The sequence below is a fragment of the Lissotriton vulgaris genome, chromosome 3_1 (genome assembly GCF_964263255.1).
Source record: "Lissotriton vulgaris chromosome 3_1, aLisVul1.2, whole genome shotgun sequence".
NCBI lineage: Eukaryota > Metazoa > Chordata > Amphibia > Caudata > Salamandridae > Lissotriton > Lissotriton vulgaris.
The window spans coordinates 613,386,811-613,403,091 of record NC_141689.1 but is presented as its reverse complement, the minus strand read 5'-3'; the positions used below and the strand labels follow the sequence as shown (position 1 = coordinate 613,403,091).

The window sequence follows — 16,281 nt, the reverse complement described above, 5'->3', positions numbered from 1 at the left end:
GCCTCTCGACAAGAAATCAGTTTTTTTATGAATACATAGCTGATGCTATTTTTAAATGATAAGTCAAGGTAACACGAGATGGGCAGGACACTTTAACAGTTGTGGTCCTGTTTATTTCTTGTTTTTCTATAGAGCGGTGCCTCCTTTTCCGGAGCCGCGGCCAGGTGAGGTGAGGTTTGAGCCCCATGCATTACGGTTAAGCATGTAATGCTTGTTCATTATTTAGTAATACAGTAGATCATGATGAGATACATCAGTGCTAGTAACAGATTGTATAAAGTCGATTTATGATATTGAGAATTCTAACTTGGAAAGTTTGTTAATCTCACAGACCAGGGAAAGTACTGTATTAAGACTTGATATGTTTTATATTACAGTTGCCATTTGCATCACGTCATTTTCAGAGGATTTGGTTTACACCTCGGACTTCAGGTGATTAGGTTGTATTGATTCCAACCTGTATTATATTTCTCTTTGTTCTATTATTATTTTTTCACTGTGCAGTAGCAATGTTGTTGAGGTTCTGAAGAAGGCAGAGGATGAGTTGCTTCCTCATTTTGTTGAAACATGTCAACCCGTTTAATCATCATGACAGTTATTTGTTGAAATCTGTCCACTTGTACTGTTTTTAGACTTGAGCACCGAGAGACACCAAGGGCATGTGTGTGCGCAACATGAAACTTTGAAAAATGAACAAAAGTGCATTTTTCAAAGTTTTTCCAAATTACCATGAAGTTCAACTTCATGGTAATTTGCTACTCCTATTAGCGAAATCGCAATTTTTTTTACTTTGATGCATTGCATTTAAGGAATCTCAATGTGGGATTCCTTAAATGCAATCGCAATTTAAGGAATCTCAATTTAGAGATTCCTTAAATTGCGATTTTTGCATTTGTCGCAAAGGGGCAGATTCTGAGAATCTGCCCGTTTGCGACCGGTTTTTAGCTTGATGCATGTGGCTGATAGTGTTTAGTTCTGATTCACAAATGCTAAACGTATATATTAACCTGGTTAAATGGTATTCCTACATTTTGACTTTAATGGTGCCTTCATGACAGCAACTGAGGAGATTGAGCAAAGACCATTTTACAATGTTTGGTGAGTTTTTATCTCCACCAATAATAATGAAGTATTGCAGTTAGAAATGCACTTGCAACACCTGGACCATTTTGTGGAAAGTTAGACTTTCCAAGCAGTGCAACTGGACGTCCTGTCACTGAGGCCCAGTCCCTGGCCCTCATATAGTGCACCTTCACTCAATACACATGCAGGTCGTGAAGTTGCGACCACAACTGGCCGTTGAAATCAATCCGCAGTGGCCACTGGGGCTCCATGATGTAGTGACCGGCTGCTCATGGTCAAGTGTTCAAAAGTGATGTGCTTCCACCAGCCACTCCCTGATGACTGGCTTCCACACTCATTATACACCCATCTATTACAGGTGTCATAGGACACTTGACCCTGCCGATTAAAGGGGCCCGGTACACGTGCCCAAGGCCAGTTCCAGATGCCATACCAGTGTGTCTTGTGTCATTACTTTAGGTTTATGGGGGCCTAGGGCCCTGACCCTTTACATTGACGACGGGCGGGTAGACCAGCATGTGCAGCTGCCTTGATGCTGGGTAAGGGGGAAGAGTATAGCTCGTGTCGAGGGCACCCTCTACCAGCAGCGGTAATGAAGGGGTAGACCAGGAGGTGTTCCCCAGAGACAAAAGGGGACGAGAGGGCCAAGTGTCTTGGCGGCCGTGACTCCCAAGAGGGAAGTGACTACTGACCCGGCGGGCTTGAGGTGAGCCCATGGGGTGGAGGAAGGGCAGTAAGTTGACTGCACCATAAAGAACCATAAGAAAGAGGATCAAGGCGGGGCCCAATGTGAGGAGACCGCACTCCCAAAAAAGCAGCCCAGAGGATGTGGACTCCCAGCGGCATAGATTAGGCCATAGTGTTGCATAGAGAAGAAACAAGTAATACCCCACAGCCTAGATTATGCCTGCAGTGGAGAATGTACAGTGACTCACCTCCAGTGAAGCGGTAGGTCTCGTGGTGCCAGAGACATTGACTGGACAGCAGGATACCTGGCACTCCAACACCAGTGGGACTGGACCCGCGCCAGCACCGAATAGACTCAAGGCCGCATCAACACAGAGATCCGTGGCACCAGGAAAGCTGCTGCAGCCAGGAGAAGCGCCAGTGTCACAGCAAGACTGGTGTGGCCCATAGGGAGAAAATGACAGCTGCAGCCCAGGAGGAGAAGGGAAGCTGCTGTTTCCCCTTGCCCCGCCCCAGAGAACAGGTGCATCACCCCTTCGATACTCACTCGGTGTGCGCAAGCCATTGGGGAGGGATGGTGAGGTGCTCCGTTGCCCATGTGAACTGCTTGTGGTGGCAGAGAGAAGAAAATGGAGTCCCGGGGAGGAATATGACTTGTTACAACGCAAGTCATCACAACGCGTACCATAAACGCAGTCGTTACAACAACCGCGATGTTATCACACAAAGCCGTTACTACGCAAGACATTATGTCAACTTGCAGTAGATGTCGTGCTGACATTGGAAATGTATAATTTACTATTACAACTCCAGCCTACATAACAATATGGAAGGTGTTGGAATAGTAAACTATACTATTTCTAATGTTCACACGCCATCTACTTCAAGTCGATGTAATGACTTGCGTAGTTATGGCATTGTGTGGTAACAACGTGGTTATTGTAACGACCGTGTTGTAAGGGCATCGCGATGTGATGCCCATGTTGTAGTGGCTGTTTGCCCCTGTGGAGCATCTGATTCTAAAAGGTGGAGTGTTACAAATGCGGAGAGAGACTTGTACCAGCCCTAGACAAGGACAGAAACATACCACGCTGTGACCATACGTACGTTTTGGTTGCCATCAGGCGTGGGGTTAAGCCGCCCTCGCGGCAAGTAAAACTATGTTGGGATAGAGGGAAGAGGGACGCAGAAATAGGGAAGCTGCTGGGGCTTGGACTAGTGCAACAGTGCCACCTGGTGGTTATTTGCGGTATTGTGCCTGGAAAATAAAACAAAAGGGGAAATAAAGAGGCTAATCGGTGCCAGAGGAATGTCCGCAGCACAAGGCTGCTGTGGCCTACAGAGAAGGAGTGACTGTAATGGAGGGCCCCCCTGATGGCGCGTAGATGCCTTTAAGAAGAAGAAAAAAAGCTAAATGTAAAAGGAACTGAGCATAGGAAATGGCCTGCAGCATAGGGAATGCTGCTGGAGCCCACAGAGAAGGAGGAACAGGTATATGTATGTAAGGAAATGGCAGCCCTGAAAAGACTGATACCATGTACATAGAGGAGAAGAGCTAACAGGGTCTTGGGAGAGGACTGCGATGAAGCCTAGTGCAATGGGTGGGTAATGGCAGCCGTACAGTGCTCTGGGACTGAGGAAAGCGACTGCAGCATAAAGAGGGATGCTGTGGCCTGGAACTGCAAGGGGGTCTACACCCGAAAGACACAACCTGGCAAAGAGAAAGAGTGTGGTCCGTGCCGCCCCAAGTGAGGGGACTTTCGTGAGCAGAGAAGAGCTGGTGCAGTGACCCATAGTACCACAGCAGTGTCCAGCCAAGAGGACTGCCAGGTAATTTGGAAAAGGGAAGGACTGTGAATAGCTACATGTACAGCAACAGACTGGTTGCCCCGGGTGAAGGCTGGAAGAGTATAGGCTGGAGCAAGGAGGCCCTAGACCAGCGAAAGCCTTCAGGATAAGAAGGTGGGCGATGAGCGCCTCCTGTGGTTGTATACCATCACCACGTTCAGGACGTGAGCACTGACAGGCGAGCCTCCATGGCGAAAGGACGCCATCGCAAGAAGAGCACCTAAAGTGAAGGACAGAGAGCGAAAAAGTCTGAAGTGTGCCATAGACCATCTCAGGGAAGCTGGCTGTATGGACATGAGCTCGCCACCTCCCTGAGCCAGCACCCTCCTGCCAGCTCAGCGAACCCCAGCCAGGCCGCCGACAACCTCACGAGTTGGATCAGCATCTGCGCGGACGAGCTCGCCCCGCTGACCCGGCAGCAAGAAAGCCCCGTGGTTCACCGACGAACTCAAGAGCTCCAAGAAGAACTGCCGAGCCCTCGAGAAAGTCTGGAGAAGGGAACCTACACCGGACAACAGGACCTCCTTCAAGCTTGCCACCCGGAAGCACCACCAGCTGATCCGCACCGCCAAGAAAACAGCATTCAAGGACCGGTTGGACAACAACGCACACAACTGCAAGGAACTCTTCAACATCGTGAAAGAGCTTTCCAACCCCAGCGCAGGAAACAACGACATCACCCCATCGCAAGACCTCTGCAACTCCCTCGCTTTATACTTCCACAACAAGATCGCGGACATACACAACAGCTTCAACAACCAACCAACGCACACCATGACCGAACAACCACCCCCCACCACCACCCTCCACGCCTGGACCCCGATCAGCACCGAAGACACCATCCGCACGATGAACTCCATCCACTCCGGATCACCGACCGACCCCTGCCCTCACCACGTCTTCAACAAGGCCGACGCTGTCATCGCACCCCACCTGCGAGACATCATCAACACATCCTTCGACACCGCCACCTTCCCTGAGAGCTGGAAACACGCCGAACTCAGCGCTCTACTCAAGAAACCAACAGCGGACCCCACCGAACTCAAGAACTACCGCCCCATCTCGCTCCTCCCGTTTCCAGCCAAAGTCATCGAGAAGACCGTCAACAAGCAGATGGCCGACTTCCTCGAGACGAACAGATCCCTCGACCCCTCACAGTCCGGCTTCAGAGCCAATCACAGCACCGAGACCGCCCTCATCGCCGCCACCGATGACATCCGAGCCCTGATGGACAATGGAGAAACAGCGGCCCTCATCCTCCTAGACCTCTCCGCGGCATTCGACATGGTCTGCCACCGCACCCTAGTACAGCGCCTCAGCAACATCGGAATCCAGGACAAGGCGCTGGAATGGATCATCTCCTTCCTCGACGGAAGAACACAGAGAGTCCGCCTACCACCGTACAAGTCAGAGGCCTCCGAAGTCATCTGCGGCGTCCCTCAAGGATCATCTCTGAGCCCCACCCTCTTCAACGTCTACATGAGCCCCCTCGCGGCCATCGTACGCAAACACAACCTCAGCATAATCTCCTATGCCGACGACACCCAGCTGATCCTCTCCCTGACCAACGACCCCGCCTCCGCCAGAGCCAACCTGCACGAAGGGATGAAAGAGGTAGCCGAGTGGATGACGACCAGCGCCTGAAACTGAACTCTGACAAGACGGAGGTCCTCATCCTGGGCTCTTCACCCTCCGCCTGGGACGACTCCTGGTGGCCTCCCGCCCTGGGCACCGCACCCAAACCGACAGACCATGCACGCAACCTGGGCTTCATCCTGGACTCCTCCCTCTCCATGACCAGGCAAGTCAACAACGTCTCCTCGGCGTGCTTCAACATCCTACGCATGCTACGGAAGATCTTCTGGTGGATCCCCACCGAGACCAGGAAGACCGTCACCCAGGCCCTCGTCACCAGCCGACTGGACTACGGCAACGCCCTCTACGCCGGTACCACCGCCAAGATCCAGAAGAGACTCCAGCGGATCCAGAACGCCTCAGCCAGACTCATCCTCGACATCCCACGAACCAGCCACATCACCGGACATCTGAAAGACCTTCACGGGCTCCCCGTCAACAAAAGAATCACCTTCCGCCTCCTCACCCACGCACACAAAGCCCTACACGACCAAGGCCCGAGCTACCTCAACAGCCGGATCAACTTCTACGCTCCCAAACGCCACCTCCGATCAGCCAACCACGCCCTCGCCGCCGTCCCCCGCATCCGAAGAGCGACTACAGGAGGAAGGTCCTTCTCCTACCTGGCCGCCAAGACCTGGAACTCCCTCCCGACCGACCTGCGCCTGACCCAAGACCACCTCTCCTTCAGGAAGAAGCTGAAGACCTGGCTGTTCGAGCAGTAGCGGCACCCCCCCCCCCCCAGCGCCTTGAGACCCTACGGGTATGTAGCGCGCTCTATAAGTGTCACTGATTGATTGATTGAGAGTGAGAGCCGTGTGAGGAAGAGGGCCCATGTTGGTACGGGGTGTGAGAGACCCTGCGAAGCCTGCACGAGTGGGGGTAGAAGGTAGTGCCACGACGGCATAGCCTTGAGGTGCAAGGACTGTGCCCTCAAGTGAAGAGGAAACCAGTGAGAGGTCAAGGAAGAAGACTTGTGGGAGGTTGAAGGAAGAAGATCTGTGAGAGGTCGAAGGAAGAAGACCTGTAAGAGTTTGAAGGAAGAGGACCTGTGAGAGGACAAAGGAAGAGGACCTGTGAGAGGTCAAAGGAAGAAGACCTCTGAGAGGTCAAAGGAAGAAGACTTGTGAGAGGTTATAAAAAGAAGGTCACAACAAGAGGTCTGGTCAGTGGACGACAAGAAGGTTCAGTCCTAGGGGGTAGGACATGGCCAGGGAGACCCATGTGAAGTGCACATCACATGGAGAGGCCTGGTCAAAAGAAAGAATAGTAAGAGAAAATGGCGTCAGTGAAGATGAAAATGGAAGAGAAAAAGTGTGGCACGCGCCCACAGCACTAGAGTCCAAAGAAAGAAGAAGAGAAGGGTGTGTAAAGGACATCTGGCATACCAAAAAGTACAGAAAAAGATTGTGAGTGTCATTGCAATCTAGTGCATCCCCAAGAACATCTCTGGAGCCGTGTACATCTAGAGTAAAGCACTGTAACTATGAAACACTCAATGGTCAGTGAGACATCTTTGGCACCATGAGTGGCTGCTGCACAGAAATCCTCGGCTAGACCAAATAAACCTAAAGCCTGCGGAAGAGAACAAGCAGGACCATTTGTAACATCCACCTTTGAGGTTGCTAGTGAGACTGGGTTGTGGTCCTGTTTGGATGCACTGAGTGACCTCTGTTGTGGGGCCTAGAAGAGGATCTGAGCAATCCACACTGGCCCGTGGCAATCCAGGGGCAAGGGCCTTGGGGATTACCGGTGAGAGAGGAAACCCAACACACAAGATGTGTCTGCAGCAGTTCCCAGCAAGTACCAGGAAGATCTCTTTTAGAGTCTGCTTAACCCAAAGACTGCCCTGTCAATGCTGGTGCACCAGAGTCAGGATGGCAGGAGTACCCCAAACGAGAAACAACTACCCTTGAGGGGGAGCGAGGGACTAGAAGGTGGGACTCATAGCGATTCCTCAATGGGCCTACAGTATGGCACTGGAGTGACACAGCGCAGTCCACACATTCCTATGAAGCCTGGTGAAGAGGACTGCAGGGAACTCCCAAGTGAAGGGAATCCTGGTGAGAGAAGCATGTCAGAAATTGCTTCACCATTGGCCATGATACCTGGGGCTCCCAGCTGCGCCTGTACACTCATCCTGTTTGGGAAAACAAATTGAATGTACTCAATGGAGTTGTTGTTTATTATTTTGTTCTCTCCCACAGGTTATACTTGTCCCATTTTTATAAAAGGTTGGGAGGGATGTAGTGTCTGGCTGGTCACGGCTAGTGTTCAGAAGGGATGTGCTTCCCTCAGCCATTCCCTGAGGGCTTCCACACTTACCATACACCCATTCATCATGTGACCCTGCCAATAAAAAGGGCCGGGCACAAGTGCCCAGGGCCAGTTCCAGATAACATACCAGTGTGTCTTGTGTCATTGCTTTTCGGTGTATGGGGGCCTAGGGCCCTGACACTTTACAAAGGTAATGTGCTGGAGGTGGCTCTGTAGTCAATGCTTGCATAAGAAATACTATTGGTATGGTGTCAAGACACATGTGGTGTGACAGTGTGCTTACCAGATGATTCAATGACGGGAAAGATGCAATATTCAAGTCGTAGGTTTTTCTTTTATAAATCATTGGTTTCAGGTATGTTAACGGAACTGAACAAATGTAAGTGACCCAGGATTAAAACTACCAGCAAAAATCCAGGCATGGAGCACTGCGTGCTAGGACGCCTTGAGTCATCTCATAACATTATGTAACAAAAAAAGAGTAATTTGACAGATTTTACCTGTTATGCAGCAATTACTGGCACGACTTAGGGAGGCAGACCTGTTCAGCTCAAAAAGCGATAGACCTGCCATACAAGTACAGTTTATCCTGTCCACTTTTTAGCACAGTTAAAAGTGCCAAAGTTTGTTTGTCAATAAGAGTATATAGAACATGGACCAAGTTCCCTTGTGTTACAGTTATCACCCATAACCTGCCACAGGGAGTGAATTGGATGGGGATAAAAAGATAATCTTATAACAAATTGAAACTTAATAGAAAGAATACACTTGCCTTATCCCATGACTCCCCGAGGTTAAGGCCAGATACTTACCTGAGAAATGCCTGCTTGGGTTTACCCGACGACACCATCTTACTGGAACACTTAGTGCTCAGTGCTGAGTTTTATCTAATAAATATTGCATTCAAGGACTTGTAGCCTTGTTAAACCAAGACACCTACAAGCAATGATTTGTTAAAAGAAAACCCATCACTAGAAAAAAAGTGGCTTATTTATAAAAAAAAAGTGGCTTTTTGATATAGGTCATTGAGTAAACATAAGCATGTTGAGAGTTTAAAACAGACTATGATGGAACAAACCCAATGAAATATCGATCCGCCTCTATTCCGGAAATTATACCAGAACTGAGGCGCCAGGCTCAGTGCTGATTGTTCCTTGCCGCGATATCACCAGGACAAAAGGTGTGTGATCTCACATCCTATGACATACCGATCGATGTTCACTTGATGTCATTTTCTGCAATTTCTTTAGGTCAGATATTGTGTGAGGTCACATCTTATGATGTAACCCGGGGGATGTTGGTGAATCATCATCCATGCCTTTTTCACACAAAGTACGGGGTCAATAATGAAGCATTAGGGCCCCAATAACACAACAGAGGCCTAGGCACACCAAACTGGGGGAGACTGATTGTGGGTCAGCATCTCTCTCCCTCTTTGCCTTGGATCCTAAAACAAAGTGCAGAAACAAACAAGTGTGACTCTAAACCGAATGCTAAATAATAATTCATAGGGAGAGTGGCATCATAAGGTGGTGTCTGGGCATGCAATAGCATTCTGCTAATTGCAGGTTCTATCTCAGTGCAACATGCTGGTTTCTTCTCCTTGGGTACTTGCCATGTTCAATGTAGCTCCAGTCACGGATTAGGAGGCATTGCTCGTGGTGGGGGATGTACTAATAAGGCACTATAACAAACCCCCTGGCACTTTATTATGTGCTCCTGGGTTGATTTTCGATTCTTTATTCTGGAATGGAGATAGGACAATGGATGGCCTGAATGGTGTGCACTGGACCACAGTAGAGTGGTGACTTCAGCTCACTTACGGATGAGGTGGAAAGGTAAAAGCGAGGTCTGGTGTTTGTAAAGGAGTTGGGGGTTTGTCCTAAAGCCCTTGTGGCTGCTATGACCTTGATGATTGGCAGGGCTTTTGACACTGCATTACCCCCAACTTGGATTTTTCTTCCTCCCTCAATTTGGATATTATGGCAGATCAGCAAACAGGGACATTTGCAGTTTACTTGGTTTCTCCTGACACCCAGATCCGCCTAACTCCCTTTCAAGATTATTTAGCTATTAGGTGATGAATATGCAGTTTGGGACTACCAGACAAGCGTTCTCGTTTACTGGACGTTTCATCTACAATCTCTTGGAACTCTGACCTGACCTGTTTCACGGAATGACTTTGTTGCCATACTACCCGTTCACCAACAGATCCAATGAATGGAGCACCTGCCATTGGTGCTTTATTTCATTTTGTGGAAAGGTCCCTCTGCATTTGTCTTTCATTACCCACTTTCAGGGTGTGCTCATGATGTGATGTATCACTTGTTTTCTATACTACTGTGGCTATTTCTCCTGCCTCTTTTTTCTCTTCTTTTGAGTTCTTTGTCACTTTCCATATTTAATTGCATCGCTTAAGTCAAATGCAGTGTTTTAGAAATCTACAAGGTAAATAAACAATCTGACATCCCCCTAACATTCTACCATACATTTAATACTTCCACACATTCTTCTTTACCACACACCTCATCTTCAGTATGCTCATTTACATCTCATGCACCACACCACTAGGCACCCTCAGAAAATATGCTACACATCATGCTTGTCAACATCCTTCTGGAGATGTCCCTACCAAAGATGTACACCATCATATAGCACAGCATTAACACACACTTTTGGAGCTTTCCTTTCCAAAGATATACACCATCCTACAGCACAGCATAAACGCACCATTTATCACACACCTCATCTTTATCAAACATGCCTACTGCCCACAGGCACACCACGGCCAAATATAAAGCAAATTAATCTTACAAATAAAACAGTGGAGGCCTCACAGTAATCAAGAAACCAAAATAGCCTTGCATCGTGCATGGAGCTTGGTCCATAAATTACATTGGGCTCTCAGATATTTAATGTCTAGCTCATCCACAGTCCACAGGAAATGAATCCTTCATTGAGGTCTTCTTAGACCATTTTCAAACAATATTTCAGCTGCACACATATTACATGCATCAGAATTCTGATACTCCCCAGGAAACATACTGTTGGAGGTGATCAAAATGAATGCAAGTAATGTGGTTTGGAAAAAATTGCAGCTGGCTAGGCAGTAGAAACTCATGAACACTTAATGCATTAGATAAACAGACAACAAAAATTACTATCGTCATTGGCATGCATTGCAGTGTGAACTCCAGCTGACAAGAATAGGAGTGTGGTAAAAACAAGACATAGACTTTCTTTGCATATGGGGGTAACCTAATGGCTTGGGGGGGCTATAGTCAAATAACATTGAAGAAGTGTATGGATGTCGTGAACATTTGTAATTTCTGGACAAATAACGAAAGTTGAAAGGCACCTAGATATTGGAAGCATGACTGGAGGACAAGGATATGAACATCAAGGTGGCATTACATCAATGTATGCACTATATACAATACATATGTGCTGTGACTCATTGCCTTGTGACATTCTCACTATTATATGTTGCTCATAATTGAAATGAAGGAATAATTCATGAGAAGCAATCCTCCTAATAAAGAAATACAGGCATATGTTCAACAGGCCAATGCACACACACTCAGGGCCTCTGGGGCATGGGAGAAAGTCGACGAATGGACTGCAGAGTGTAACATCTGTGACCTAACATGAAATTGAGGAAGAAAGGGGTTAGGGAACACGGACATGAGGCACTGCATGGCCGGGTCAGTAAGGTAACACTTGACTTGTGCTTTTATCCACAATAGTTAGAAGGGTGGGTTTAGATTCATGTTTAATAACTCAAAAGTTGTGTGTGACTCTGGGGCATTACGTGGAATTAACTTACCAAATTCAGGAGTGATATTTCCAGGATGCACACCCTCTGGTGTTGATCCAAGAGGATAGCCAGATCTCCAGTCAACCTTTAAGGACCCATATAATCCTCTTCTGGAAATCAGTGCTTGGCTTGTCCCTGCAGACATGTTGGTGAGTTGGAAGGCAACAGAATCAAAGCCAACCTACGCAATGAGAAAAGGAAATATAGCTGTTCATAAAAACTAGTTAAATTAATATGTACAGAAAATAGGCAATTATGCAGTATTAACTGACAACACAGGATTGTTTTCTATTGAGTAGTTACAAGTAAGGTGAGTGAAATCGCAATTTTTTCATAACATTTTACAAATATAACACAACATTATGTGAAATTGTGGAAAATGTAATTGCTGATATACTGCAGCGTTAGGACAGGACATACCTCACATTCAATAGTCATAACAGATACTGGCAATAGACTGATCATGGAAAAATGTCTTCCTGCTGTGGTTTTACTGTCCCACAAGACATTTTCTGACCAAACCATGTCTAGCGGTTGAAATTTCACTTCTGCAGAATATTATGAAATTTGATGAATATTCTGTAATGCAACATAGTGGCCGACATTTACCATTATTCCGGCAAACTGCACCTTCTTGAACTGCTGCCCCGGTGATATCTCTTGGCGATCCCCAGCTCCATGCATTGTTTTGGCCCTCTTGAGAGAACTGAGGGGCACCATTCCTGGACATTCTGAATTCTGTGCCTGCCCCTTGATAATCCTCCTTTGGTTCTCCTATCTTCCTTCTGGGGCGGACACCCACCACCAGTCGCTGCCAAGGTTCTCTTTTTCTTTTTTCTTGTTTCTTTATTACAAGCTATATTAGCTAATAGTGCCCATAATTCTTTTTTATGGGGACTGTTCTGTATGCCACACAGATAACATGCACCCAGCAATGAAGCTGCTGAGCGGAGCATATGGATATACATGCAGGCGCTGTGATACATGTACAGCTACTTCGGAGTATATGTTAACTGGTGGTTTTTTCCTTACCCCTCTCTGATACTCTGCAAACTGAAGGGCTAACATGTCATGTGATGTCTGTGCAGTATTGAAATAGGAACAGGTTAAAATAAACATTTCTGTAATGCAATATGTGAATATTCCATTAGATTTCATCCTTGAAAAAACAATTGTGCAGGCCTAGTTCCAAATCACAGCATAGATACCAACAGTTGAGTTCAATGTATCTATCAAGTCAGTCTGAGGGGAAAACTCGTCAATTGAGGCAGCTACCCAGTATACAATTTTATACTTAGTATAGGATCCCTATGGCCATCCTGTAAGCGTATCCTATAAATCAGCTGTGCAGATGGAGAGGACTTCTGGCCAAAAATGGCCTTATTCATTCATCTCCACTTCCATGAGTCACACACTTAAAATATGATGTCCTACCCACCATCCACCACTTTCTTCACCCTGCCCTCAGTTCTTCTGTTAATGATTCTGTAAATGGCTTTCTGTCACCCTCACCAAACTCCCACTAGACCATGCCTCCATTCAATCTTTTAACCTCTTGCGTGCTGGTGACGGCTCCCGTCCGTCATGGCACACAGTGCTCGTGTGCTGATGACGGCCGGGAGCCGTCACGACCACGCCCGCAATCGGAATATGCCGCACAGGAGCAGAATTCCGGCCGCGTGCAAGGAGTTAATGATTTTAATGAGTAATAAAAAACAAAAAATATGATGAGTGGAATGCCTGAGTTAATTTGAATCACTGGCAATTATCTGTACCAAATATTTTGCCCCATACCACCCTAGATTGGAACTAGCAATAGATAAAGCAGCGTTGGTGATGCTTTAATTGGAACAGTCCAATCTGAACTGCCAGACTAGGTGCCCTCTGACTGGAAAGCTGCACAGAGTAATTGTCAGTGGCTGAAATTTCACTGATCACCTTTTGGTATTTCTCAGTGAGGTATGTCCAGAGTCAACATGTCTCTCATGCTCTCTGTGCCACAGGACTCACGCTGTTCTTCACTGATAGTAGTAAAACGCCACAGGGGTATAACCCATAGACCAAGTTGAGATCTGGGTGAGTACAAGAAAAATAAACAATATCTCAACCGGATTCAGTAGAAATTAATACACATGTATGTACAAGATATTACAGGAAGAGAACAAAAGAGAGAGACTCCAAATTAATTGTTGAATGTGCTAATGGCATCATATATTTTGAAACATGAGTTACACATGACAGTTATCACAGCACTGTTAGGCATAAATGTAAAGGCAACCGTAAAGAACTAAGTGCACGTCATGCTCGTGACAGGGCGTGACGGCACAAGTGCCAAGTGAGGAACACAGTGCTAGGCGCAAGGTGAAAAAAGTGATAGAAAATATATACTGGATAATTGGTTCAATACAAGGATTTTCTTGGGAGAATTAAACACGATTCAAAGAGATTTCATGAACCAAAGGAAGGTGTGCGCCATAAATTGCACTGGTAAAAAATGGTTGACGGGGTTTCAATCCTATCGAATCAGGATCATCATCAGGACCGGGTAGCCAAGATAATGGGTGCTGTAGCACAAGGAGAAAGACCCAGGGGTAGAAAATTCGGGTCCTAGGGAGCGGTGGCAGCGTCAAGAGATGTCTGCGGTTTATCTCGCTACTCAAGATAGTGATCGTACGGTGATTGGATGGAAAAGTCGGCGAAGAGCAGGGTCGGAGCCCCGATTGACTGTAGGGATGGCCGGTGTTGGTTCCTTAATAATCAGGGCGTAGCAGACGAGTGAATCCTTAATGTATTTGGAAAGCGAGTAATACCGGGCCGCCACAGACGTGTGTGGAGTCAACCGGTGTCTCGCAGTTAAGGCTGGAACTATTTAGGACAATGGAGTGGAACAATAATGTGATGCTATGAGTAAAGATACATTGACCTTCGACTCCATTTTGTATAACTGACTCAATTATCTGTACTCTCACGCAGTTGCAGGGTGGGGAGGGGATGTTTTTGCTCTTTACCTGTTTTTGCTCTTTACCTGTTTTTGCTCTTCACTGTACAGAGTACGCTACAACATATCATATGGAATGCACACTTGGTACCGTTCACCGGGTTGAGATTGTTTTTGACAGAGTAATGTGTGGAATGTACAGATCTACCTCGAAACAACCACAGGGGCCTGGCCACCTTCTGTGAGTGACCTAGATGCAGACCGGTACGGCCAACCATGTTTATGCAACAGAAGGAGGGGGGATACGTTTCTAGAATTCTCTCCTTGGGTTGAGCTAAAGGTATTAAAGATGGTAACAATTGGCTCTCAGACAGGAGCTCGCCTGTAAAGCAGAAGTGTTGTCACAGGGACTTTTGATGTTCCCGATCGAGGCTTCTGACTGACTGACTGACAGCTCTCCAGTCGTGCTGGCTAGAATGTTGAAAGACACTCTTTCAGTGATGCATTTATATTACTTATTTAGTTTATATGTGCTATAAGTTTAATTACTCCATGTGTATATTTCGAATGTTTTTCTGCTTTGTATACATGCTCTTCATATTTAACTTCTTTCATTTGACATATGGGAAGGTGCATTACCGAGCCTATTTTGTCTACTTTTCAAAAGCGTTGTACTAATAAATACACATTTCATTTTAAAGCACCTTGATCCGTTTCCTTGCCTCTTTTTGAGAGTGCTGAGTTATATTTCTACGTTTGTCATTTAAAGGTGCAGTAATATATACACTTGCCTCATTTTGGGAGTGCTGAGTTTAAGAGTGTCCTATTATTTCACGTCTTAAGCAGAACATAGCAATATCTCAAGGGTCTCTGCAGGTCAAGATTTAATCCTTCCCATGCATGTGAAACAAAATCTATATTGTTGTTTATTAGTGGTGGACAGAATCAATTCTCAAACTGGATTTTATTTAATTTTGTATAACTGAGTGATTGAAGCTGGAAATCAGCTCCCTAAAAAGAATCTCACGTGCTCCTATTGAGACAATAACTCTTGTGGGTTTTGGGCTGATTATTGTATACATCCATCCCATACCATTGGTTATGCTAATGGCAGGAGATGAGGAGATCAAACTCTAGGAAGTATTCCTTGAAATCATCATGTGATCAAATAGCCCTGAAATTCATTTGTACTATTGTGATGGGCTCATACCAAGCCATCGCCAACCCTGGGAACTGTGGGGGCTAAACAGCAATCACTAGGAGGGCAGCGGCAGTGTGCATGGAAACTCAGGGTGAGGGCCTCGGTGGAATCCATTACTGATGAAGATCTTGGAGGTAGAACTTTTTGAAGAACATAAGTATAAGAGCTCTTTGTGAAAAGCAGCTATGGTCAGTCTACTAAGGTGTGGGCGAAGCACTGAAGATGCGCCTCTGCAAAGAACCCTAGATGATGTTGCAGTAACAGTGAGCTTTCACTCTTAGAAACGGGATATCCCGCCAAGCTCCATGGCTCTGACTGCTAGAAGCACTGCAGTGATGCTAAACTTGGTTTGCAATACATAAACACCACATACAAACAAATGCTTACAAATAACTTTAGCAGTAAATCTCATTAAGTGTACAACTTTAACTTCATCTCATTGTGACTCTACTAAGACCGACTGCACTCATGATTCACACTGACTACTAATGATGTAAATATTAGATTTTCACTCTCAGGACCAGTATCTCATTATGTGGAAATTAAATGCACATTATCAATTGATCCAACTAGGTTTACATACCCATACGATCCTCTCTTTCTCAACCCATGTCCTGCTGCACCTACCTAAGGTTCAGTGAATGAATAACTAAATAATGAACACTGCCTGGTTTGTAATGAGATAAGCAAAGAACATATAATATTGATCACACGTCTCCTACCAATTCTTGCCTGTTAAACATTCAGATGCATAAGATTAGTAACTGTCGCCTGGGCACACACTCAAAGGAATTC

At 46.3% G+C, this 16,281-nt stretch overlaps 1 protein-coding gene across 1 annotated transcript in view; it reads right to left on the bottom strand.

Annotated features, from left to right (window-relative positions):
* ADGRV1 (adhesion G protein-coupled receptor V1) overlaps nt 1–16,281 on the bottom strand; it is a 1,865,288-nt gene that overhangs the window by 833,497 nt on the left and 1,015,510 nt on the right. Inside the window, exon 73 of the mRNA XM_086963519.1 lies at nt 11,357–11,528. Within this exon, the coding sequence (XP_086819645.1) occupies nt 11,357–11,528 (172 nt within the window). The remainder of the gene's footprint in view (nt 1–11,356; nt 11,529–16,281) is intronic.